At 37.5% G+C, this 22,102-nt stretch overlaps 1 protein-coding gene across 4 annotated transcripts in view; it reads left to right on the top strand.

Annotated features, from left to right (window-relative positions):
* The window catches only part of ASCC3 (activating signal cointegrator 1 complex subunit 3), a 544,393-nt gene that overhangs the window by 415,202 nt on the left and 107,089 nt on the right, over nucleotides 1-22,102 (top strand). For 3 of the 4 annotated variants that reach the window (XM_075063855.1, XM_075063856.1, XM_075063857.1), the window contains exons 24-30: nucleotides 238-406; nucleotides 8,045-8,265; nucleotides 11,019-11,104; nucleotides 12,829-12,995; nucleotides 13,119-13,264; nucleotides 13,374-13,494; nucleotides 15,198-15,340. In XM_075063855.1, the coding sequence (XP_074919956.1) occupies nucleotides 238-406; nucleotides 8,045-8,265; nucleotides 11,019-11,104; nucleotides 12,829-12,995; nucleotides 13,119-13,264; nucleotides 13,374-13,494; nucleotides 15,198-15,340 (1,053 nt within the window). Of the gene's footprint in view, nucleotides 1-237; nucleotides 407-8,044; nucleotides 8,954-8,987; nucleotides 10,569-11,018; nucleotides 11,105-12,828; nucleotides 12,996-13,118; nucleotides 13,265-13,373; nucleotides 13,495-15,197; nucleotides 15,341-22,102 lie in introns of those variants that run through there. The other variant, XR_012655518.1, reaches the window with a different exon arrangement.

Here is a 22,102-nt window from a genome sequence, read left to right as displayed (position 1 = left end):
CTTAATGACCAAGAGCCTTATCCTGTCCCTTTTGAAGCCAATGGAAGCAGAATCTTCTCCTGAAGTTGAAAAAGGAGGGATCATCTACCTGTTATCTGTGCTTTCTACACACATACATGAACATACTGTACTTCATGTTGTGCATGCACTTTTTTCCTTGTGTTGCCTGTGCTTGTGAGAATATGGCAAGCTGTTTTAGCGGTTCTAAAATGATTCTCTATTCTTCGTTTACATCAGGTCATTGCTAAAGAAGCTCAGCAGCTGGTGTTCACAATCCCTATTTTTGAACCTTTGCCTTCCCAATATTACATTCGAGCTGTATCTGATAGATGGTTAGGAGCAGAGGCTGTTTGTATCATAAATTTTCAGCATCTGATTCTACCAGAGAGACATCCACCTCACACAGGTAACGTTATAACTGGAAACCTTATTGTTTTGTTTCTTTGAAGATTTGTTTCAAATGGTCTTGTTAATACAGATTTTCATTATTTCTGTGCAGTAATAGAAATCCAACTCCTTTAGTTTTACTCAAAAAAGTGTGTGCAGGGAAAGGTTCATTTTTTGTCATGCATTTGTTTGTATTTTTGAGGCTAACAACCCTATTGCTAACTTTAAAAATGTTTGTCTTCACTATCAAGAAGCTTCATTTTTCTTAATATATTCCTGCTCTTTAGTCACTCTATGCTCAACGTCAAGAGCAGGAGAAGTATTATTTTATCATATAAAATAAGCCAAATTGTGCATTCTCATTTTTCTTAAATTGAGATTATATTTTCCATATGAGACTGCAAAATTATAATCTTATATTTTAATGTTTCTCTAAAATTAAGTGTATTTTATGGATCCCCATTCCTCTAACATTTGGCAGAGGAGAGCAGTTTATGCTGAACTTCTTTATAAACTAATTTCGTTGGATATACTATGCCTGTCTCAATGTTTATTTATAGGCCCACCTGTTCACTCAGCAAACAGTTCCTTTTCTCCTTGACTGTCTGCGGAGCTGAACTATCTATTGTGTTAAATACTGGCTTGTCAGTTCTGTTCTGTTTCACATAATAGATAATGGTTTTAAATGGTAGCTCAAACTTTCATACAAGGCTTAAGAAATATTTGGTGAAGTATTGGATTATTTATTTTTCAATTTTTCTTATGCTCCTTTAGTACAGTAGATCTCTGAAATATTTTAGCGTCATCAAAAGATGATCATTATTGTATTGATGCATATTTTCAGGCAGCATGGTCTCATCGCACTTATTACATAGTCACGTTGATGAGTCCCTCATATACTCTGTGTTCATTCCATGGCCACGTCTGCATTTACGACGATATGTAGAGTACAAGTCCCCACACACCCTAGCATGAGTATAAATAGCAGTGTACATAGTGAGGCACTGCTTAGTGAGTAAAGAAAAGACACGCCCTACACGGATGTCTACATGCCCAAGGAGTACTTTTCACGTCTACTGTACTATTTTTAGCAGTGTAGTGTCCCACTGCCTTCCTGCTGCCAGAATCTTTCCCACCACAGGGAAAGCTCCAGCAGTGGGGAAAGGCTCTAGCAGGAGGAAGATCCTCGCTGCCGGTCTTTCCTTGCTGCAGGGAGTTGCCTCAGCTTTTCCCCACTGCCTCTCCACTGCCAGAGCCTTTCACACCACAGTGTGGATGCCAGCCTACTTTTCGCTGCAGCATGTAGCTATGCATACCCTACATGCCACCACAAGTGTAGACAAGGCATATAACCAATTATCTTAACCTTAGTGAATGATTCATACTAAAGTGAATGTAATTTCAAACTCCAGAGAGGACAGGGACCTGAATATAAGCATAAATACTCTATATAATACAATTTATTTTGGAAAAATGAAAAGTTAATATCTCCAAGGGAAATTAATTTAAAACACAATGAGGAAGAGTAAGCTGAAAAACAATATACTGAAAGAAACTTAATGTATGTCTATACAGCAGTGTGAGCTTTGGGTTAGTGTGACTCGGGTCAACTGACCCAAGTAAAGAAACTCTGGGCTTGAGCGTCTGCATTGCATTTTAAACCTAGGTTAAGGATTTTCTGACCCATGATCAAACCTAGGGCTCTGACATCCATACTGCAGTGCACAGACCTGAGTCAAAGTAACCCTATCTCAGAGTGCATAGCGCCCTGCTCCTGTGTTGACACTGTAGCCCTCTGAATGTGTTGCACTGTGGGAAAACTCTACTACCCACCTTGTCTCCTGTGACAATGCGATTGGTGGGACTTGGGTGCCCATATGGAGCACATGATACATAAACTGCATAATTAGCTTCTTTGGTGGCTGTTTCAATAGAATGACAGCAATTTGAGAAGGCTTTAAACTGAACTACTATCTAATCTGTGCATCAGGCTCTCCGCCTCTTGGATAAGTCACCCTGGTGGGAAAATGCCCAGGTGGACCTGGTCTGAGGCTAATTAGGACATCAGTCTCCAAGGCTATCAAACCAGTAAAATTAAACTTGGCAATTCTTAATTTTTGAAATGGGCTGTTCAATAAAGATGTTTGTTTGTTTTGTTTGTTTGTTTTTGTCTTGTCTGTTTTGAAGTTTGACATAAAATGTAGGTTTCAGCAGAAAAACACACCAGCCTGGCTGCTGCCATCTGTGAAGTGGTGAAGTGCTTCCCCAGGGACTGGGGTGCAGTGTTCTAGCACCTCCCAGGGGTCCCTGCAAGGCTGTGGGGAAGTTTTGGGGCTGTCTCCCACTCACTGCCCACATACTGTGTGCTGCATGGGTTCTTCTGCACACACAGCCCCAGGGAAAGGGGGGCCCAGGAACAAGGGACAGATAGCAGACTGGGATCCCAGCAGGGAGGATGAGTGGCTGGGGTATTGAGGTTTATCCTCTTCCAGCCATGTTGAGCCAGGCACTCTGCCACTCCCCCTCCCTGCAGGGCAGCTGCTTAATCCCTACTCCATTGTCTGGCCGTTGCTCCTGACCCCAACCCCCACCCTCCTTGGGGCTGCATGTGCCACCCTAGTCAGCTCTCTTTGCAAAAGCTTCTTGTTTCGTCTCTATTGAGAACCCTGCAGGCTCTCTGATAATGTGCTTACCAGACCAGTGTGTAGGGTGACCAGATGTTCCCATTTTATAGGGACAGTCCTGATTTTTGAGTCTTTTTCTTATATAGGCTCCTATTACCTCCCACCCCCGTCCTGATTTTTCACATTTGCTGTCTGGACACCCTACCAGTGGGCAGCAGGCAATGGGTTAAAGCTGACTGTAGCTGCCGCTGTTTGCAAAGGGAGGTGTGGCTTCCATTTGGAATAGAATGCAATTGACTGCACCACAGATTGTCAGTATAGAGAGGACTAAGGAAGTTACCCCAAGGAACTCTGGGATACATCCGAAAGACTTCTGGGACCCGAGTCAAGTTGGTACTATGTGCACAAGAAACAGGTCCTGTTTTAACACAGACTTGGGCCCTCCAGCCCTTTGGGGGCCCTAGATTCGAGCCTTGGGTTAACACAATTGGTATGTGGATGCAAGGGGGGTTAGGCTTGAGCTCAGGCTTATATTGCTGTGTAGACATACCCTGAGTAGTGAGAGTGGGCAGTAAATTAGACATGAACTTGTACTGTGATATTGCAACAAGGAGGACACTGAAATTGTAGGCTGCATAAACAAAGACATTACATCTGTGTGTCTCTGTTGTGGTCATATTTTATGTTCAGTTCTAGCCACCTAAATCTGGAGAGAGAAAAATAACAAAAAAGATCAGGAAGCTAGAAGAATTTTTGGAAGAGACAGGTTCTGCCCCCTTACTTAAGCTCAGTGTGGGTTAGAAAGGAATAATTATAAATGATTGGGTGCCAAGTAATTTTATGTTAAAAATTACTAAAAATATTTTGTTTAGAGAAGCAAATGGTAGGCCAACTCTTATGAATTGTTTCTCTTACTTCCAACTCAGGAGTGTGACTCCTACTGTTTTAGCTACAGGGGTTCTGTTGCACACTCTGATTGACACTATGATTGAAATAAAGCAAAATCACAATTATTAACCGTTATTATTTTATTAGTAAAGAGGAAAAAATAAACATCAGCACAACACAAATGTCAGAACACAAAGTTATTTGCTGTCATCTTTCTGTTGACATGCTGTTGAAGATTGGCTTAGATGACACCTTCAGCTTCTGAATAGGCAGTCTGACATGAATATACAACATTTCTAATTACCTTTGCATTACTGATGGGAAAATCTCAAATAAGCTCTTAAAGTTTAAGTTTAACTTTTTTTCTTTTTATTCAGTTCCTTTTTGAAATATTCCTTCAATTTTATTAGAGTTCAACAGGACATGAAATTCTGTTTTCAAAAAGTCTAATAGTCCTGTTCTTTATATACAAGCTTTCACTTTTTTAAAAGCCTTTTTGAATTAAATCATTCTTAAAGAGAGTCTTTAGCTTAAAGAGTTGTTAAAGAAGTTATTAATTCTACATGACAATTTTAGGAAAGATTAATCTTCTTGTCTTCCAGAGTTGGGTTGTGAGAATTTCTGGAGCACTGCCAGTAATTAATTAGTTTCCCACAAATATAAATATTTTATACTTAAATAACTTCTTATTTCAGTAATTAGTTTAGCAAGGGTATGAGATTCCATGCTGGTGTGTAAAGCATTTTATCATTTACATAGCAATGATGTTAGGAGCTTTACATTTAGCTAACATATTTGCAAATATGCATTTCACAAAGATGTTTGCCATTTCAACACTTGCAAAATAAATAAAAGGTTTTAAATATTTCCAGCTGCACATGTTTTTCCTATAAGCTTTAAGTTTTTAGAGTAATTTATAAAATTCATGTCAACAAGGTTATTTCTAGACTTCTTTGTGTGGGTTTACTCAGAATTTTTCTTGGAAGGATGAAAAATCCCATGCTTACCTCTAGATCTATTGTTCTGATAACACAACCCTACATTCCTTTTTTCATAACGGGGTCTTACCCTAAAACATGAATGTTTTACATGGTTTATTTTCTTGAGATAAGGATTACATTTGTACAAAACTGGTATCTTATACAAAAGGAGAAATCCTAGTCTAGATAAGACACTCTTAGGGGTTTGTTGACCACAGCTTCTTAGAGTTACAAACTGTTTATTATAGCAGTTAAACGTCTCTTAAATAGCTTGTACAAAAGTACAAATTTCAATAACCAATGCATCTTTTAAACATGTCACAAAATAATATAATAAAAAGTTAAAGCAAAGTAAAGTTTAAATTGCAGCTTTTTAAAAAACTCTTTGAGGTAATAAACATGGTTTTATGGCTAAGGAGGGATTATCTTCTTTACATTGGCTTGTCCTTTGGTCTCAGAAGCCTCCTAGGATTTCTCTGATTAGCCTGAACATTTGTCACATAATCAGCTAAACAAAATGTATTTAGTTGTGTTTTCAAGCATTCTGGCTATAACATACTTCTCGTTATATCTTAATATTCAATAGAGATACAGAGAAGTTTGTAATTACCTAATATCAAAAGAAAATAATAGTTTTATTAATACCATTTTTGTATCAATATTGAGGTCTGTCCATTACATCAGTAATACCTTATCAGTTCCCGTTGGAAAAGGTGGGCGTATTCATCAAATTAGGTACTACTTGATTGGAGTAAGAATCTGTCTCTTAATCTTGTCTCGTATATTCCAAAATTGCACTGACATATTAAATAGTACCTTTCTGTCTGAGTTGTCCAATTGAAAGATATGGAAGTATTCACAAAGTAAAGTGCTACTGGGTGTGAATAAGAATGTCAGATTGTGGCTCTAAGACAGTTAAATGTGGCAAGGAAGTGATTACAGGGGGGTGAGATAATATTTTACCTACTGAGGAGAAGTTCAGAAACCAAAGAAGTAAACAATTATTTAGAGAGATGCTATACAAAGGGATTTAGCTATGAATAATGAAATGAAATTAAACAGAAAATTGAAGATGTACTGATAAGAGTTGTCAGGTGGTGAAATGGTTAACCCTAAGGAAGCAGAGGAACTCCCATTGCTTAGGACATGAAAACTAGACTTGACAAAACATCGGTAAATGTGCAACAATCCTATGTTGCCATGAAAGAGCAACCTTATGTCTTTTCTAATTCTGACTTATGAGATTCTTTATTTCTGAGGAGACCTTCGGGGGAGATTTACATATGTATGAAATGATTCATCTTCTTGTTACCTTGATGAAAGAAGTTCAGTTGTTTATAACAGAAGTCTAGTCAGTTTCCAGGCATTTATTCTTGAGCACAGAAAGCACGGGAATATGCCTTGGAAACTAGGTTTTCGGTCCTCAGCTTCATCAAAACCTAATTCCCGTAAGCAAAGCATAGGTGTAAACAAATTGAGGATATGTAGGCTTGATCATATTTTTCAGAGGATGCCTTTGGGACTTAAAGTATTTTTAGCATTAGTCTTTCACAGCTGGAAATTTAACCTGGTTGTAATTTTTTTTTACCAAAAAACCTCCAAAAGCCAAATAAATAAATTTTTAAAAATTGAATTTTTTCTTGAAAAATATCTTGTTGAAAATTGGAAACATTTTGACCAGCTCTACTAAAAGTGTATATATTATAGCAGAGAGATCTCTTACAGCATCATGCATCCAATTTCAACCTCAGCATTCGTGATTGAGTCGTGTTTTTTGGCACAGAAGTATGTGTTTGTTTTTTTCTGGATACTTAAAATGCCTAATACATTCAATGTGCCTGACGTCATTGTAAAGCCCTTCCACTGTAATCACATTTGGCTCATTTAGAAGTCTGTGAAGTGGGAGCATTCAGAAATATTCACTTCCAGTACAGTGTTTTCTTTTGGCATGCATAAACTCACATGTGTTTGTGAAGTGTTCAGCTATTGTTATAGTGTACCTGTACTGTCTGTAAAGGCACGTGTAACCTTTTTACCTAAATGACCATAGACTACTATTCAGAAAAAATGGTAAGATATTTCTACATCACCGGTTATGGAGCCCTTAGGATTTATGGTAATTGATTTCAATTCCCATCTGGTTCCCACTCAGCAGTGAAGTACGTAGAGGCCCTGTTGAGGGGGGCCGGGGGGGGGGGGGACCTTTTCTCCTCTCAACAGACCCCAAGAAATTACAGATTTAGTGGGAATGATAAAACAGACATAAGGTATCAGTGAAAAGCATATTAAGAATATTAGGCGTCACAACCTCAGCAGATTTTATAACTCCTATGGCATACCTTAATGTGGGGCACCCTGAAAAGACAATGAGCTCTCCAACCACAAAAAAAAACTTCAAAGAAACCATCTGCATAACAGAATCATTCCAAGTCTCTTTAATTTTGGTAGGAAACTAAATCTAACCTGGTTATATGTAGCTTCCAAATTCCACAATCTCTAATTGTTTGGATAGCGAATGTCTCCAAGATATGTCAAGAGTCATATATTGAAGGGATATTTGGGTTTTGTATGTTTATTTATATCTCCTTATCTATCTCTCTCTCATTTTAAATAACTATATGTAAAACATATATGTATCCCTCGTTCATATTATTTCATCAGCTGTGGAAGTCCTTAGAGGATCCTTACTGTGCCTCGTAAAAAAACAGAGAAATGTATTCCTTGTAAATGGATTTTAGGGACCGTGGTGTCTTCCATAAATCATTTTCACTTACCTTTGTCCTCATAAGAATTGGGATATGTTTTCATTGGTATAGTAGCTTTAGATCTAATTGGGTATAGTAATAAAAAAAAAAAAAGCTTTTGATGAACAGATGAATCTATGTAAATTACAGACTTCGATGCTCACAGAATGCTTAACAGTGGTACCTTGAGAGGAAATGTCAAACAGCAAACCAATTCTTCATTATTTCTCTCTGCAGTCCTTATGATCCCAAATTAGAGCCCCATATAGTGTAAGAAATTACCTATAAAGAGTGCAAAAATAAGTTCTTTCCCATGAAAGCACAAGTTCATACCTAACCTCTGATTACTTTAGTCTTATAATACGATATTTTACAAGGCTGCATATTTTGACATGTACTAATGATTACTCCATAATTTTAGAACTACTGGATCTTCAGCCTTTGCCTATCACAGCTTTGGGATATCGAGAGTATGAAGCCCTCTACAAATTCACCCATTTCAACCCTATCCAGACGCAGATATTTCATACGCTCTACCATACAGACTGTAATGTTCTTCTTGGAGCCCCCACAGGCTCTGGAAAGACTGTCGCAGCTGAGTTAGCCATCTTCAGAATTTTCAACAAGTATCCCACGTCTAAGGTTTGTGAAATGTGTACTAGAAATATGCAATATCTGTATACTTCTTTCAGCAATCCAAAACTTTACAAAAATGAGTATTATTGTGCTATATAAATAGCATATTCTACCATGCTTTAAATGCATATTGAGATTCTTTTTTCCGGGGAGTCCTCTGCATCCATGATGAATTTCTTAGTGGCTCTTTGTATATCCTTTCATCTCCTTCCATCAGCAAGGTTTTGCTTCCCAGCTATCACATCCTTCCAAGTGAGGATAGCTGGCCAGATCTCTTCCTTATATGAACAGATGAGTTTCAGAAGCAGTAATTCAAGCTGATTCTCTGTCTTTTCAATCTGATTTTCAGTTCTTCTTAGAATATGCGAGCTTCAGTGCTTAACAATCAGATGAACGTGACTTTGTGTGTGAAATTCACCTCTCATGCATAAACTAGGGGTGAAGGTCCCAATTTGTGCACCCAGACGTGGACTTGACCATTGTGTCTTAGGCATCAAAGTTGGAAAGTTGGGTTCTCTGGCTGAAATTTTTTAAGATGCAGCTCCTGTAAGGTGGGTGCATAAGTGCTTGGAAAACCATTCCCAGAGAGTTATCAGTGGTTCACAGTCAAGCTGGAAGAGTGTATCAAGTGGACTCCTGCAGGGATCAGTCCTTTGTCTGGTTTTGTTCAGTATCTTCATCAGTGATTTAGAGAGTACACTTCTAAGTGTACTCTCTATGCAAATCAGTGAATTGCATAGAGAGTACACTTATAAAGTTTGTGGACAATACCAGGCTGGGAGGGCTTGCAAGTGTTTTGGAAGATAAAATTAATATTCAAAATTATCTGGACAAATGGGAGAAATGATCTGAAGTAAATAGGATGAAATTCAGTCAAAAAAAATGCAAAGTACTCCACTTAAGAAGGAACAGTCAGTTGCACACATACAAAATGGGAAATGACTGCATAGTAAGGAGTACTGCAGAAAAGGGATCTGGGGGCCATAGTGGATCACAAGCTAAATATGAGTAAACAGCATAACACTGTTTCAAAAAAGCAAACATCTTTCTGGGATGTATTAGCAGGAGTGTTGTAAGCACGACAGGAGAAGTAATTCTTTCACTCTACGCTGCACTGATTGGGCCTCAACTGGAGTATCATGTTCAGTTCTCGATGCCACATTTCAGGAAAGAGGTGGACAAACTGGAGGAAGTCCAGAGGGAGAGCAACAAAAATGATTAAAGGTCTAGAAAACATGACCTATGAGGAAAGATTAAAAAATATTGGTTTGTTTAGTTTAGATAAGAGACAACTGAGGGGACATAACAGTTTTCAAGTACATGAAAGGTTGTTACAAGGAGGAGGGCGAAAAATTGTTTTTGTTAACCTCTTGGAATAGGAGCAATGGGCTTAAATTGCAGCAAGGGAGATTTAGGTTGGATATTAAGAAAAACTTCCTGGCAGAGTGGTTAAGTACTGGAATAAATTGCCTGGGGAGGTTGTGGAATCACCATCATTGGAGGTTTTTAAGAGCGGGTTAGACAAACGCCTGTCAGGGATGGCCTAGATAATACTTAGTCCTGCCTTGAGTTCCGAGGACTGGACTAGAAGACCTCTTGAGGTCCCTTCTAGACTTATGATTTTATGGAAGTCAATTAGATGATTTAGCCACAAAATTCCCACTGAAATTTGCTTTGGAAATCTCAACCTGTATGTATAAACTTGTTAGTAATAGTTGAGGTGGACAAAGAGAGAATTGTAAAATACTGAAAAAAATATAAGACTTGAGCGCATCCTTAGTTTATCACAGGGATCGGCAACCTTTGGCACGTGGTCTGCCAGGGTAAGCACCTGGCCGCTCCAGGCCAATGGGGGCTGTAGGAAGCAGTGGCCAGCACATCCCTTGGATGCAGCAGGTAAACAAACCGGCCCAGCCCACCTAGGTGCTTGGCTTACCCAGAGTGCTTACCTTGGCAGGCCGCATGCCAAAGGTTGCCGATATTGGATCTTCATACCACAATAAACAGCTATTAAAGGAATGTTAAGAAATCTTGCTTAATAAATCAGTCTTCAGAATTTATAGGCCAGATTATCTAAAGTGCATCTGAACTTTTCGCACACTCAGTACATGTGTATCAGTTTTCACACATTCAAATGTATACTCATGCTTTAAAAAACCTGACTCTAAACCTTTAAATGAATACTGTAAAAGCTATACTCATGTACTTCAGCACACAGAAAGTACTTCTCTGGGGAAGTCTTGTGAGGTTCTTTAAAAGTAGAAAATTTTAAAAATAATTTTAAATTATTTTAGTGATAAAATTAAAAAGGTGGAAATCATTTAAGATGATATACTAGGAATTCTGGTTATTTTTCGTTTGGATTTGGTGCATTAATTTCAAAATCTTAGTTTTCAGGTTTTATGTTCTCAGCAATAAATGATAATACTTTATGTAGGTCATTTTATAATGACACATTTGTTTTCTTTTTAAAGATGTAATGATAGTGTTACAATTTTATAAATTACTTTTTTTATTAACATATATATGAATGTTATGGGCTCAAGGAACAAAAGAATTTTTGCAAGTATTAAGTCTATCTTAATTAGAATCCTGTTGTAAGTTACTAAATGTAATTTTAAGAATTATGTCTCAATCATTTATACTTAATAAGTTAATTATAAGTCCTTAGAGGCATAAAAGAAAATAATTCTATGTAAATTAAAATTTTACACAGCTTTTTCTTGTTTAATTCTGCTTTTGTGTGTGTGTGTTTGCAGGCAGTATACATTGCTCCCTTAAAAGCACTGGTACGAGAGAGAATTGAAGATTGGAAAGTCAGGATTGAAGAAAAACTTGGTAAAAAGTACGTTTCTCCCAGAAGAACAGTCCTGCAAGTGTGGAGAAACTCTGTTGAATATTTTGTAGTATCTAGCTATTTAGTCAAATTGTACGAAAGCTCCCCATAAAAAGCCTGAATGTATCATAGCAAACACACACTACATAGAAAAAAATAGATGACACAAAAATGGAAGGTAGTTGAATACATTGCTGATTTTCCTTGTTTTTTCTAGTTGGACAAGCTAACAAATAAGTTCAGTTTCCCTTTCTATTATCTTTGTCTTTTTGAAGTTGCAGTTCAGAATTAACCTTCCTTCAAAGATTTATTTCCAGGATCTCTTATAAATTGCATATACATGTCCATAACAGTGTGCATGTATGACTTTCCGTTCTTGCATTCCTCCGTTTTTGCATTTTTTGTGCACCTATAATTACCATTGGCATCATCGGGAGTTTAGTATGTTCAGGAAGTGCAGGCTTGCCATCTGACACAAAGCGTATGTGAGTTTTAGTCCTTTCTAAAATTATCAACAACTTCCAAGTGTGGATTATTTATGGCCAGATTTTGTGATCCTTACTCATACTGATTAATAATTTACTCCTCATGGAGTTTAATGGATTTAAATAGAACTACTCCTAGGAGAAGGTACTGCTCTGTGTGTAAATATGTCAGAATACGGCCTTTACTAAAAGGCAGTTATTTCATTATATTTTCTTTGTGGTTTCTTTTAATGGGGTATGTGAATAAATTAATTTTCCTGATGATTTCAAAAGTTTTTTTTTTAATCTCAAGGAATTATTTTCTTTGTGAAATTAGCCCCATAGCTGGTGATGTAAACATTGATTTGGGAAGATAAATTTTACTACCTGGAATTTTTAGGAAGTTTGAAATTAGGCAGTAGAACTGGCAAAGAAGTTGCCATAAAAATGTCAAAATAAAAGGATAACATTCAGTCTAAAAAAACCAACTGTTTCAAGGTTAGCCTGACCTAAGTCAGTAAACTGGCATAGAAGAAATGGGATAAGCATCAAACCAATGAAATGGCAAGCTAAACCCCAACAGCAAGATTTGTCTCCAAAGTAGTGCCAAAAATGCAGAAAAAGAAAAGGAGTGGCAGATTTCAGAAAGAAGAGAGGAGACCAAAACTTGGTTAGAAATAGAGAAACAAATAAATGACATTTTCAATGGTAACCATCAAAAAAGAGTGAGTTGCAAAGCCAAGAACTGTCAGGACTACCTTGACTGTCCCTGCTGCAGAGTCCTAATGGAACCTAACAATTGAGAGCAGAGGTGCTGCTACCTAACCTCTCACAGTTAGTCATCACTGCAAGGCAGGTTGTACAGGGCAATGTACAGCCACTAGAAGATCTATAGGAAAGGTTGTGAAAGGCTGTTTTGATTGCAATTAATATCCATGGTAATATTCATTTATCATCTTTTTTGCATCAGTCTCTGTCTTACAAAGTCACAAATAGTTTTGGACATCCAAGTAAACTTTTCTTTCTCTATGATATTGCTAAGAAAAGTAAAATAATTAGAAGGTAAAGAAGATTAAAGGCATATTTACTTAGATTTTTTTAAAATTTGTTTTTGTTTGCCAGCGCCATTCAGCCAGAAATGCCAATATTATTTTTTATTGTTGTTTAAGGGTTAATATTGGGACACACCTAACCCAAGAGGTTAGAAAGCTTCGTTGGTTTAAAAATTGAGTTTTATCCAGTCACAATGATCATTTCACTCAATTACAGGATAGTAGAATTGACTGGGGATGTGACTCCTGATATGAGAGCTATTGCCCAAGCTGACCTTATTGTAACTACACCGGAGAAGTGGGATGGGGTCAGCAGAAGTTGGCAAAACAGGAGCTATGTTCAGAAAGTTGCCATTCTCATCATAGATGAGATCCATCTGCTAGGTAAGCATAGTTTTTTATCACAGTTGTTGCTGAATTTGAAAGTGTGTGCTGAGAATAGACTTGCATGGAATTCTAAACATTTGAACTTATTACATTTTAATGCATTTTTCTCTTATTACCCAGGGGATGAGAGAGGCCCAGTATTGGAAGTTATTGTGTCTCGAACTAACTTCATCTCATCTCACACAGAAAAGCCTGTAAGAGTAGTTGGTTTGTCCACAGCATTAGCGAATGCAAGAGACCTTGCTGACTGGCTAAATATTAATCAGGTATGTGGAAAATTTCTGAAGAAGACATTTGTACATATCTGTGCTGTACATAGTAATATTTCCAAAATAATTTAAGCTTCAACTAAAAGTGTTTATATTTTCACTGTAGATGGGTCTGTTCAACTTCCGACCATCTGTACGTCCAGTTCCATTGGAAGTACACATTCAGGGCTTCCCTGGCCAGCATTACTGTCCTCGCATGGCTAGTATGAATAAACCTGCATTTCAAGGTAAAAACCAAGACATTTCATACATTCAGTTAAAAAAGCTTGGGGGAGGGGAAGGAGTGGGATTCTAACTATTTTTACATAGGCCATTTGAGACACATTTAGAACATGTGCTACTATATGTTTTCTTGGGGTGTTCAGGGGAGATCTGTTTCTCTTGATGACCCAAAAACTATTTATCTCAAACATCAGGTATGGTGTTAATGCAGCATACATCAGAGGAATGTAAACATATTTGGAACAGAATCAGTAAACTTTGTGATTATGAAGACAGATGTTCTAAAATGAAAATGTATTTTCTCTTAGGGTTCAGCACTGGAAAAACACATTTTTGTAAAAGTATTTGAGATTTAGAAAGTAGTAAAACTATTCACAGTATTAATCTGATTCGGTATTTTCTTACAGATCCCTGTGTGTAAGATTAAAAAAAAATTGTGAACAGAAGTTACAAGTCAAGCTAACCTCACATAATTCTAATTTCAAGGCAATAGCCATAAAATTCAGAACTTTCCATTCGTCTAGATATGCTTCTGTTCTCAATTTTTTATTCTTAACAAAGCTGGCAGGCAAGACAAATCTCAGAAAAACCCTCATTTTATTGAAATATGTTTTGTTTTGGTTACATGAGGAATATTTATTATATCAATTAAAAATAACCTCCAAAATAAATTTTGTAATGTGAACTGCTGTTGATTGTGAGGTGACAGTTGTGAGGTAACTTTTTAGCTGCTCTAATTAGCCTTATGACAGAAGCAAAGTATTGATTGTGGACTAGAGACCAATTTTGGCAGTTGATATTATTTACACCTCCACAGGAGTATTGTACAAAAACACTAATGAACAATAAATCTGTCTTGGACTTTTCAGCCACACCTGTTCCTGAAGCAACAAAAATCCATTAGATGTCGAGCTTTTTTAAAAATATATATATATATATATATCAGCATCCATAATTGTAAGACATACAAGTTGTGTTTATATATTTATATAATCTTACAATGATATACATAGATGTATGTAGATGCATACACATACACACAGAGAGAATATTACCAGAAAATTGAGAGAGAATATGTTATGGTGGGTAGTATAGCGCACTTGTTTTTCATATATTAGGGATGAATGTGTAGTACTAATTGGTAGACTGAAGCATTATATAGGAAATAAATCATGCATAAATATCTCAAACATACGTATAACATCATAGAGAGAGTATCTGAAGCTGTACATATAAGCTGTTTGTTTACTTCTAGTAGCTCATGTTATTCGAAGACCTATAGAAATTTGATTTATTAAGGATTTGCTTTTCCAACTTGTTTGACAGAGTATTGTCATGGCTGTATCAGCATTTCCATTATTATCCCCATTTCTAAGGTCATAAAAATGTACTGTAATCTGAAAATTGTCAAACGTAGATGTTTCTTTAAAAAAAAGAAAAAAAACATGGTTGGTTTAAGTAATTCGAATTAGTTATTCAAGTGCAGAACTAATGCTCTTTTACTCCACTGTGGCTAGGTTTTGTAGCAGCTATGCAAACGTTACTTTCCGGATTAGAATTCTTGTCAATGCATAGGCACAAAATGTAAATGAAGGATGGATTTAAATCCTCAACACTTCTAGTTGCAATGCTAGCAATAGATGCTGAATTGGGAAATTCAAGTATCTGGCATGGATGGATTCACCCTGATTTTTTTCTTTTCTAACAGCTATTAGGAGCCATTCTCCAGCCAAGCCTGTTCTTGTGTTTGTTTCATCCAGACGTCAGACTAGACTCACTGCCCTAGAGTTGATTGCTTTCCTGGCTACTGAGGATGATCCAAAGCAATGGCTGAAAATGGATGAAAGAGAGGTACATAAATATAATGAGTCTTAGTTGTGTGTGTTTATTTCATTTTTTCAGTATCAATTTGAAAGGAAAGTAAACCTAAAACACAGTAGTTTTCCTTGACTTTTTTTTAAGGCCCAATCTTGAAAACAGTTGCACATATGCTTAATTTTAAGCATGTGACCATCCCACAGACTTTAGCATTAAGCACATGCATAAATCTTTGCAGGATCAGGGCCTTATGTTGTAAGCCCTTTTATTTTTTTTTATTTTATGTTAGCAGTAGTACAGTTGAGATCAGGACCTCATCATGCTAGGCATTATAAATACATATGAATTTAATTCCACCCTTGAAATTGAATTTGCTGGTGACATTCTATCAAAGCAAACTCTGTGAAATTCAATACTTTGCCATTTACACTGTTGTGAATTTTCTAAAAAAATAAATAGTGATTTACACAATGCCTCAATTATTATATTTAATTTTCATTATTATCCTTAGTTACGTGTTCCACGGGACCCCTGCCTCATTCAGTGCACAGGATGGATGATGATCAGTTAATGAGTAGCCAGTCAATATTTTGTTTTATTCTCATTGTTCAGTGAATGGCCGCACACCTTAATTACTACACACTATTCAAATCCAGTTCTGAAAACAGAATTATTAATTTCCTCATGGGCTTTTCTATGGCACTTGTCATTATAGCATCCGAGTGCTTCACAAGCAAACCTTAATTTAATTTATCTTCACAACATACATGTGAAACAAGGGAGTGGTATTATCCCCATTTTACAAATGGGAACTGAGGCATAGAAAAATTAATGTAATTAATTTTGAGTGCCCAATTTGAGATGCCATGGGGCTGATTTTCAGAGTACTTAGCATTATATACACCTCTACCCCGATATAACGCTGTCCTCGGGAGCCAAAAAATCTTACCGCCTTATAGGTGAAACTGCATTATATCAGACTTGCTTTGATCTGCCGGAGTGCGAAGCCCCACCCCCTTGGAGCACTGCTTTACCACTTTATATCTGAATTCATGTTATATCATGTCGTGTTATATCGAGGTAGAGATGTAGAATTTTTTATATTCAAAGCACAGTGCCCATTGACTTAAATTATATCTGTGAGTCTCAGCACTTCTGCAAATCAGACCCAGGGTCTCAATGTGGCACCCGGAAAATGAGGAACATACAATTAGTTGTGCCACCTGTGAAAATTTGATTTAAGTGACTTACCTAATATCATATAGGAACTCTTTGACAGAGACAGGGATAGAATCCCATTCTCCAGGGCAGCGTTCAACAGCCTTAGCCATGAGACAATTCTCTCTCTTTCTGAATCCCCTGCCTACTTCATTCACTACACTTCTGCCAATTTTTGCAACAAACGAGGAAGGGTCCTGCAAACAACTGCCTCCTTCAGTACACAAACCTGATTCACTCCCCTGAGAAGGGTCCTATGGAAAAAATAGCATGTGATCATGTATTTTCTACTCCATGCATCTGGTGAAGTGGATTCTAGCCCACGAAAGCTTATGCTCAGATAAATTTGTTAGTCTCTAAGTTGCCACAAGGACTTGTCGTTGTTTTTGCTGATACAGACTAACATGGCTACCAGATGCACAGTTGAGGAGAAGGTAAAATTAAGGTGCTTGATCATAAAACCTGAATGTTCATTTAATGTAATTTTTGTGTCCAATTTCCCTGGTTTTTAAAAAACAGAAATTTCATCATGCAGCATCATATGGATACCTTCCTGCATCATCAGCAGAATTGGAACTTTTCAGTACACTACCCAGACCTCTGCCAGTTGAGCTAACAGAATCAATGATAGCAATAACAGGCTGGCACCTTCTGTGTACAAAACATGAAGCATTACATTTCTAGGTCACCAGTTCAAATCCATCCCATGTTCGTAGTGACAAAGAGTTACTAGTATCTGGTAGCAACTCTGTGCAATATTGCCTCCACGTCAGAAAAGCTACCACAGTTGGCATTTGCACCCTTGTAAAATAGTCTTTGCAGTGAGGCCATGGTTTGTGAATGCTGGTGATCCCTCTATATTCAGTTTGAAACCCATTTAAGTCAGTCATTTGCTGGGGAACCTTGTGGACTGGCACTTCTCATACAGTACCTGTTGTCCCAGGGGAATAAAGAGCTATCATGGCTCATTTCGATGGTACTAAATCCTTGTTGTTGAAGCTCTGCAGCGGAAGAGGTTAGAGCAGGCGACTGACCACTCTCCACAGCATCATCCCTGCTGACCCCATAAATAACCAAGCAGTCATCCAAATGGGTGTTCATGCTGTTTAAAACAGTATTTAACTCACCCCAAGACCTCTGTGCTTACTATTGATCAGCCACAGCAGAACTCAGCCTGTGGCAACACAGGGATAGGGGGAATAAATGAGGCAGACATTCTTGTGGGATGGCTTCTGCCACCACAAACCTCTTCTCATGGTTCTTGGAGATTCATGGGGTTAGGAGATCACACCATCCAGAAGCTCTGTACAACCTCAAACTCCTGTCCCTTAAAGAAGCACTAAGTAGGAGACTCAGCAATGAGAGCCATAAAAAGATTTCCTAGTTCTTTGGCTGCTTTTATGTTTGTTTGTTTTGTTGTTGTTGTTCTGTTTGTTTTTTTTCCTTTGGGAAGGAGCAATATGGCCATTGTAATTACCTGAATTACCACTTGTACTGGATGCTGGGAAACTTCCATCCAAAACACAGTTACCCACAAATCCCTGTTATATCTGCTTCTGTTCTTTGCAACCAACCAGGCATAAATCACAGGCAAATACTAATGACTTAGACAATATACATTTCTTCGTATTTTGTGTTTAGGCTAAAACGATTTCAAAAATTACCAAAACGTCGGGTTTGCTAATCCTAAACTCCGGTAAATTTAAATGACTAATGAGAGAGCCCCCTCACATAGGAGTTCACGCCATAATCACTGGAATCAAGTTCTGCCAATCTTCACCAATTGCTCAAAATGTAATTTGGACGGAAAAATATTGTTTCCTGCACGTGGGAATAATTTGGTTCTGCCTGTACTGGGCAGAAAATACAAGACAGAGGGTGCCATGTACATTTCACTCCTTGGATATAATGGGAAATGGGAATCTTAACTGCCTCCTAATAAAGTAATATCTAAAACACATCTACTTTTGATACTGCTTTTCTGCAGCTGATGACTAACTCACTGAAGTGCAACTTTTGTAAGGTTTGTATTACAACCTTAACTTTAGTTTAGACCAGCATAACCATTTCACTAGAAGACAATGAGCAAAACAGCAACACAAAAGGCTTAGCTCAGTGCTCCTGCACTATTTGTGCCAGCTTCCTGCCCTTTCAGGAAGTTTTGAGATTACCTGCAGTTTGCACAAGAGAAAGAAGAACAAAGAAGAAATTCACTCACAAGTAGAATATGCTATTGGCCCTAAATGGTTGGTACTAATTACCTTTATATGCTCCCTTTGAGTGCAGTTGGAGTCACCGAAGGCACTTGCATTAAAACATTCTCTTTCATAAACAAGAGGGACCTTGCTGGAGGATTATCTAAGAAGTATCTTTGAAACTTGCTCCTGACCCATTGGCCTATGAGGTCCAAAATTTCTTTTCATGCTGTGCAAAGCCATCTCCTTGACTTTTAAATAAGGAGTGGATGGGAGACTGGCAGAGCTTGGGTCTAGCTCAGTGGTTCCCAAACTTGTTCTGCCACTTATGCAGGGAAAGCCCCTGGTGGGCCGGGCCAGTTTGTGTACCTGTCGCGTCCACCGGTTCAGCCAATTACGGCTCCCAGTGGCCGCGGTTCGCTTCTCCAGGCCAATGGGAGCTGCTGGAAGCCACAGAACAAGTTAATAAATATTGTGAATGACTGGGCTAGCCCTGTATTTTTACATCTCAGCACCAGAACACAGAAGGCAAGAGTTGTGTGTTATATGTTACAAAGAAGATTTTGCAAAGTGTCTTGACATTGGTTATGTTCTTAAATGAGAGCAAAAATGCAAACAAGCTCTGTTGTGATTTATTTTTTGTAATGTTGGATCAAAATATATTTTTTGAAATTGAGGAAGATTAATCTGTAGTTTTGGTCTGGTAAGAAGACATGCTGGGTTAGTCTAAAACTAAGGCTTGGAGCAAAACAAATCCATCTTGTAGTATTTTTTTTTTAACTCAATTTTTGTGGGGTTTGTTTTTTTGCTTGAAAATTCTAACAACTTCAAATTTAGACTGAAAACAAACCCAGAGTATTAAACAAAGCTAAAACTGGCAGATGCCTTAGCTAAGCCTTCCTCAAGTGTTTCACAAGTCCACCTATCAGAACAGACTACATAAAAAAAGAAATTGTTGTCCACTGTCTGAAAGGCTGTCAATTTTTCATGTTTAGACATAGGCTTGGAAGAATTCGATTTTTATTGGTAATGGTTGTAAACAACAATTTCACTTCACACCCACAAACTGCCAAAAAAATGTTTTCATCAATAATGATGAAAATTTATAGATAGGCAAAGTAAGAAAAATGCTGCGTGAAACTTATTACAGTTTGATTTAAGAGTATTTACTTTGTATATTTTAAAATGTGATTCTGACAATTTGTCTTTTAATGATTGTAAAGCTTTAACATTTTGAATCTGTCTGTCATTAAATAATTATTGTATAACCCGCCCTAACTTCCCGCAACTATGAAAACTTAAATTGATAAATAATGCTTAAAATCCATCATTTTGCATAACTGAAAATATAAATTGATAGAGAAAATGCTTCAAAATAAACCTTGATAGTCTCTGCCAATGTTTTTTTTAAATTGTATTCTGCCAAGCCTATTTATGCATTGCAAATCATTGTTTCTGTAGTAGCTGCTTGCCATCTAATGGCTTTATTTTCAATGAATTTGCAGTTGGTACAAGTGAAGTATCTTGTGAGATTTAACAGGAGAGTATTAAGTAGGGAAAATGTAAACTACCCATTTATGTAAACAATTGACATCTTCAAGCTTTACTCTAGACTTTAGTGGTTTTCTTTTGCCTTCAGCTGGATAGAAAATCTTATTTGTATAATATTTACTTCAAAAAATACAACAGCACTCTCAGAAAACTCCTGGATTAGTTTTGTTTACTGATATCATTGGTGCTGCTACATCAGATCTAAATACTGGGCTCTATTTGCCAGTCAATAAACCCCATAAGACTGCTTAAACTGGCTCCACAGCAGTCTGACCAGTTGCAGGGCTCTCTTGCCTGGAATGCAAGGGAGACAGTGAGAATCCATGCCTGTTCCCTGGACAGGAAGCAGTGGGAGCCTCACATCCATTACCAGCTGATGCCCCTCTGTTCACCTAACAATGGGTCCACAGAAATTGACTACACTCACTCTGGCAAGCTTCTTTTGAATGGAGAAGGCGGGGCATCGGGATCGGGTACTTCATCTTTGTGAGGCAGAGAGAAATACACATTTGTTTTCTGGATCTATGGCTGCAACACGCTGTGTAAGAGCTGGGTATTATTAATTGCTGGTGATGAGTGGGTAGGCCAGAATGGCCCACTGGGAGATCAAAGCCTCCTTCTCACTCTGCCCTCCTTGGGATGATACACTGCCTAGCAGCAGCTAACAGCTCTGGTTTGTAGCTGTCAGCCAGGAGTAAATTGTTCAAGCTGATGGCTCATTCACTCCTTTTAATTGCGTAAGCGGCAACCCCACCTTTAAAAAGAACAGGAGTACTTGTGGCACCTTAGAGACTAACAAATTTATTTGAGCATAAGCTTTTGTGGGCTACAGCTCACTTCATCGGATGCTCTGAAACCCCATCTTTGAGATTTTGAAAGAGATGCTGCCACCTTAAGGTCCCAATTTATCATATACAGCAGTAGGACTGGGCAGCACCATGGATTGTTACCCAAACAGGAGGTGGGGTTAGGCAACTGCCTGGGGGATGGAGGGAAGGCATGGGGAAAGGACCAATCCTTTCCCTCTCCTCCAAATTGTACTCACCTCTGTGGAGGTATGGCTGTGGAATGAAGCAGTGCTGCTGTTTCCATACAGCAGAAATTAATAGAATCAATTTGTATCCCTTAATTTTGTTACTTCTTCTTTTCTTTTCCTTTTCTGTCATGTTTGTATTGCTTTTTGTCTTAAGGACAAAATAGAAAATTAAAACTAATTAAGAAAGTGGCACATGTTATTGAGCTACGATATAATTAGATAGTACTTACCCAGCAAAAGAAAGTGAACTTAATATTTTCTACGATTTAATCCTCCCTCCCCTTTTTTTTTGAATTTTGAATTTCTTCTCATATTTAAACATAATGGGGGAACAAGCCAACTACCAATTTACACCATTAGAACTACAACTACAATAATTTTCTCGTAATGTTTTCATCATTTTAATGTCTTGCATTTTCTTAAGATTATTCATTATGAAGCCTCTATATAAAACTAGGTTCCCAAACACAAACATACCTTCTGTAAGTCATGATCTTTAATAATATTCATATAGGGCCACCTCCAACTCCCACTTAGGTCAGTAGAAAGACTGTTCCTGTTGATTTCACTGGAAATTCGATCAGCCTGATTATGACCTCTGAATTCCTAAAGAGAGAAACTGTGTGAGAAAGAGAGAATTGTATGTATATGTATATGGCGTGTGTGAGATAATTATGTGTATGTATATTTTTGGGGGAACACAATATATATAAATATATATGTGAAAAAAAATTAGGAGAGAGAAAAGGGCATTTGTCTTTTCTACCTCTCACCCTTAAATCAATAAACCCATTG

Source organism: Chelonoidis abingdonii, chromosome 3 (genome assembly GCF_003597395.2).
Source record: "Chelonoidis abingdonii isolate Lonesome George chromosome 3, CheloAbing_2.0, whole genome shotgun sequence".
NCBI classification, from domain to species: Eukaryota; Metazoa; Chordata; order Testudines; family Testudinidae; genus Chelonoidis; species Chelonoidis abingdonii.
The sequence above is the reverse complement of the archived record's forward strand: the minus strand, read 5'-3'. Positions and strand labels throughout refer to the sequence as shown.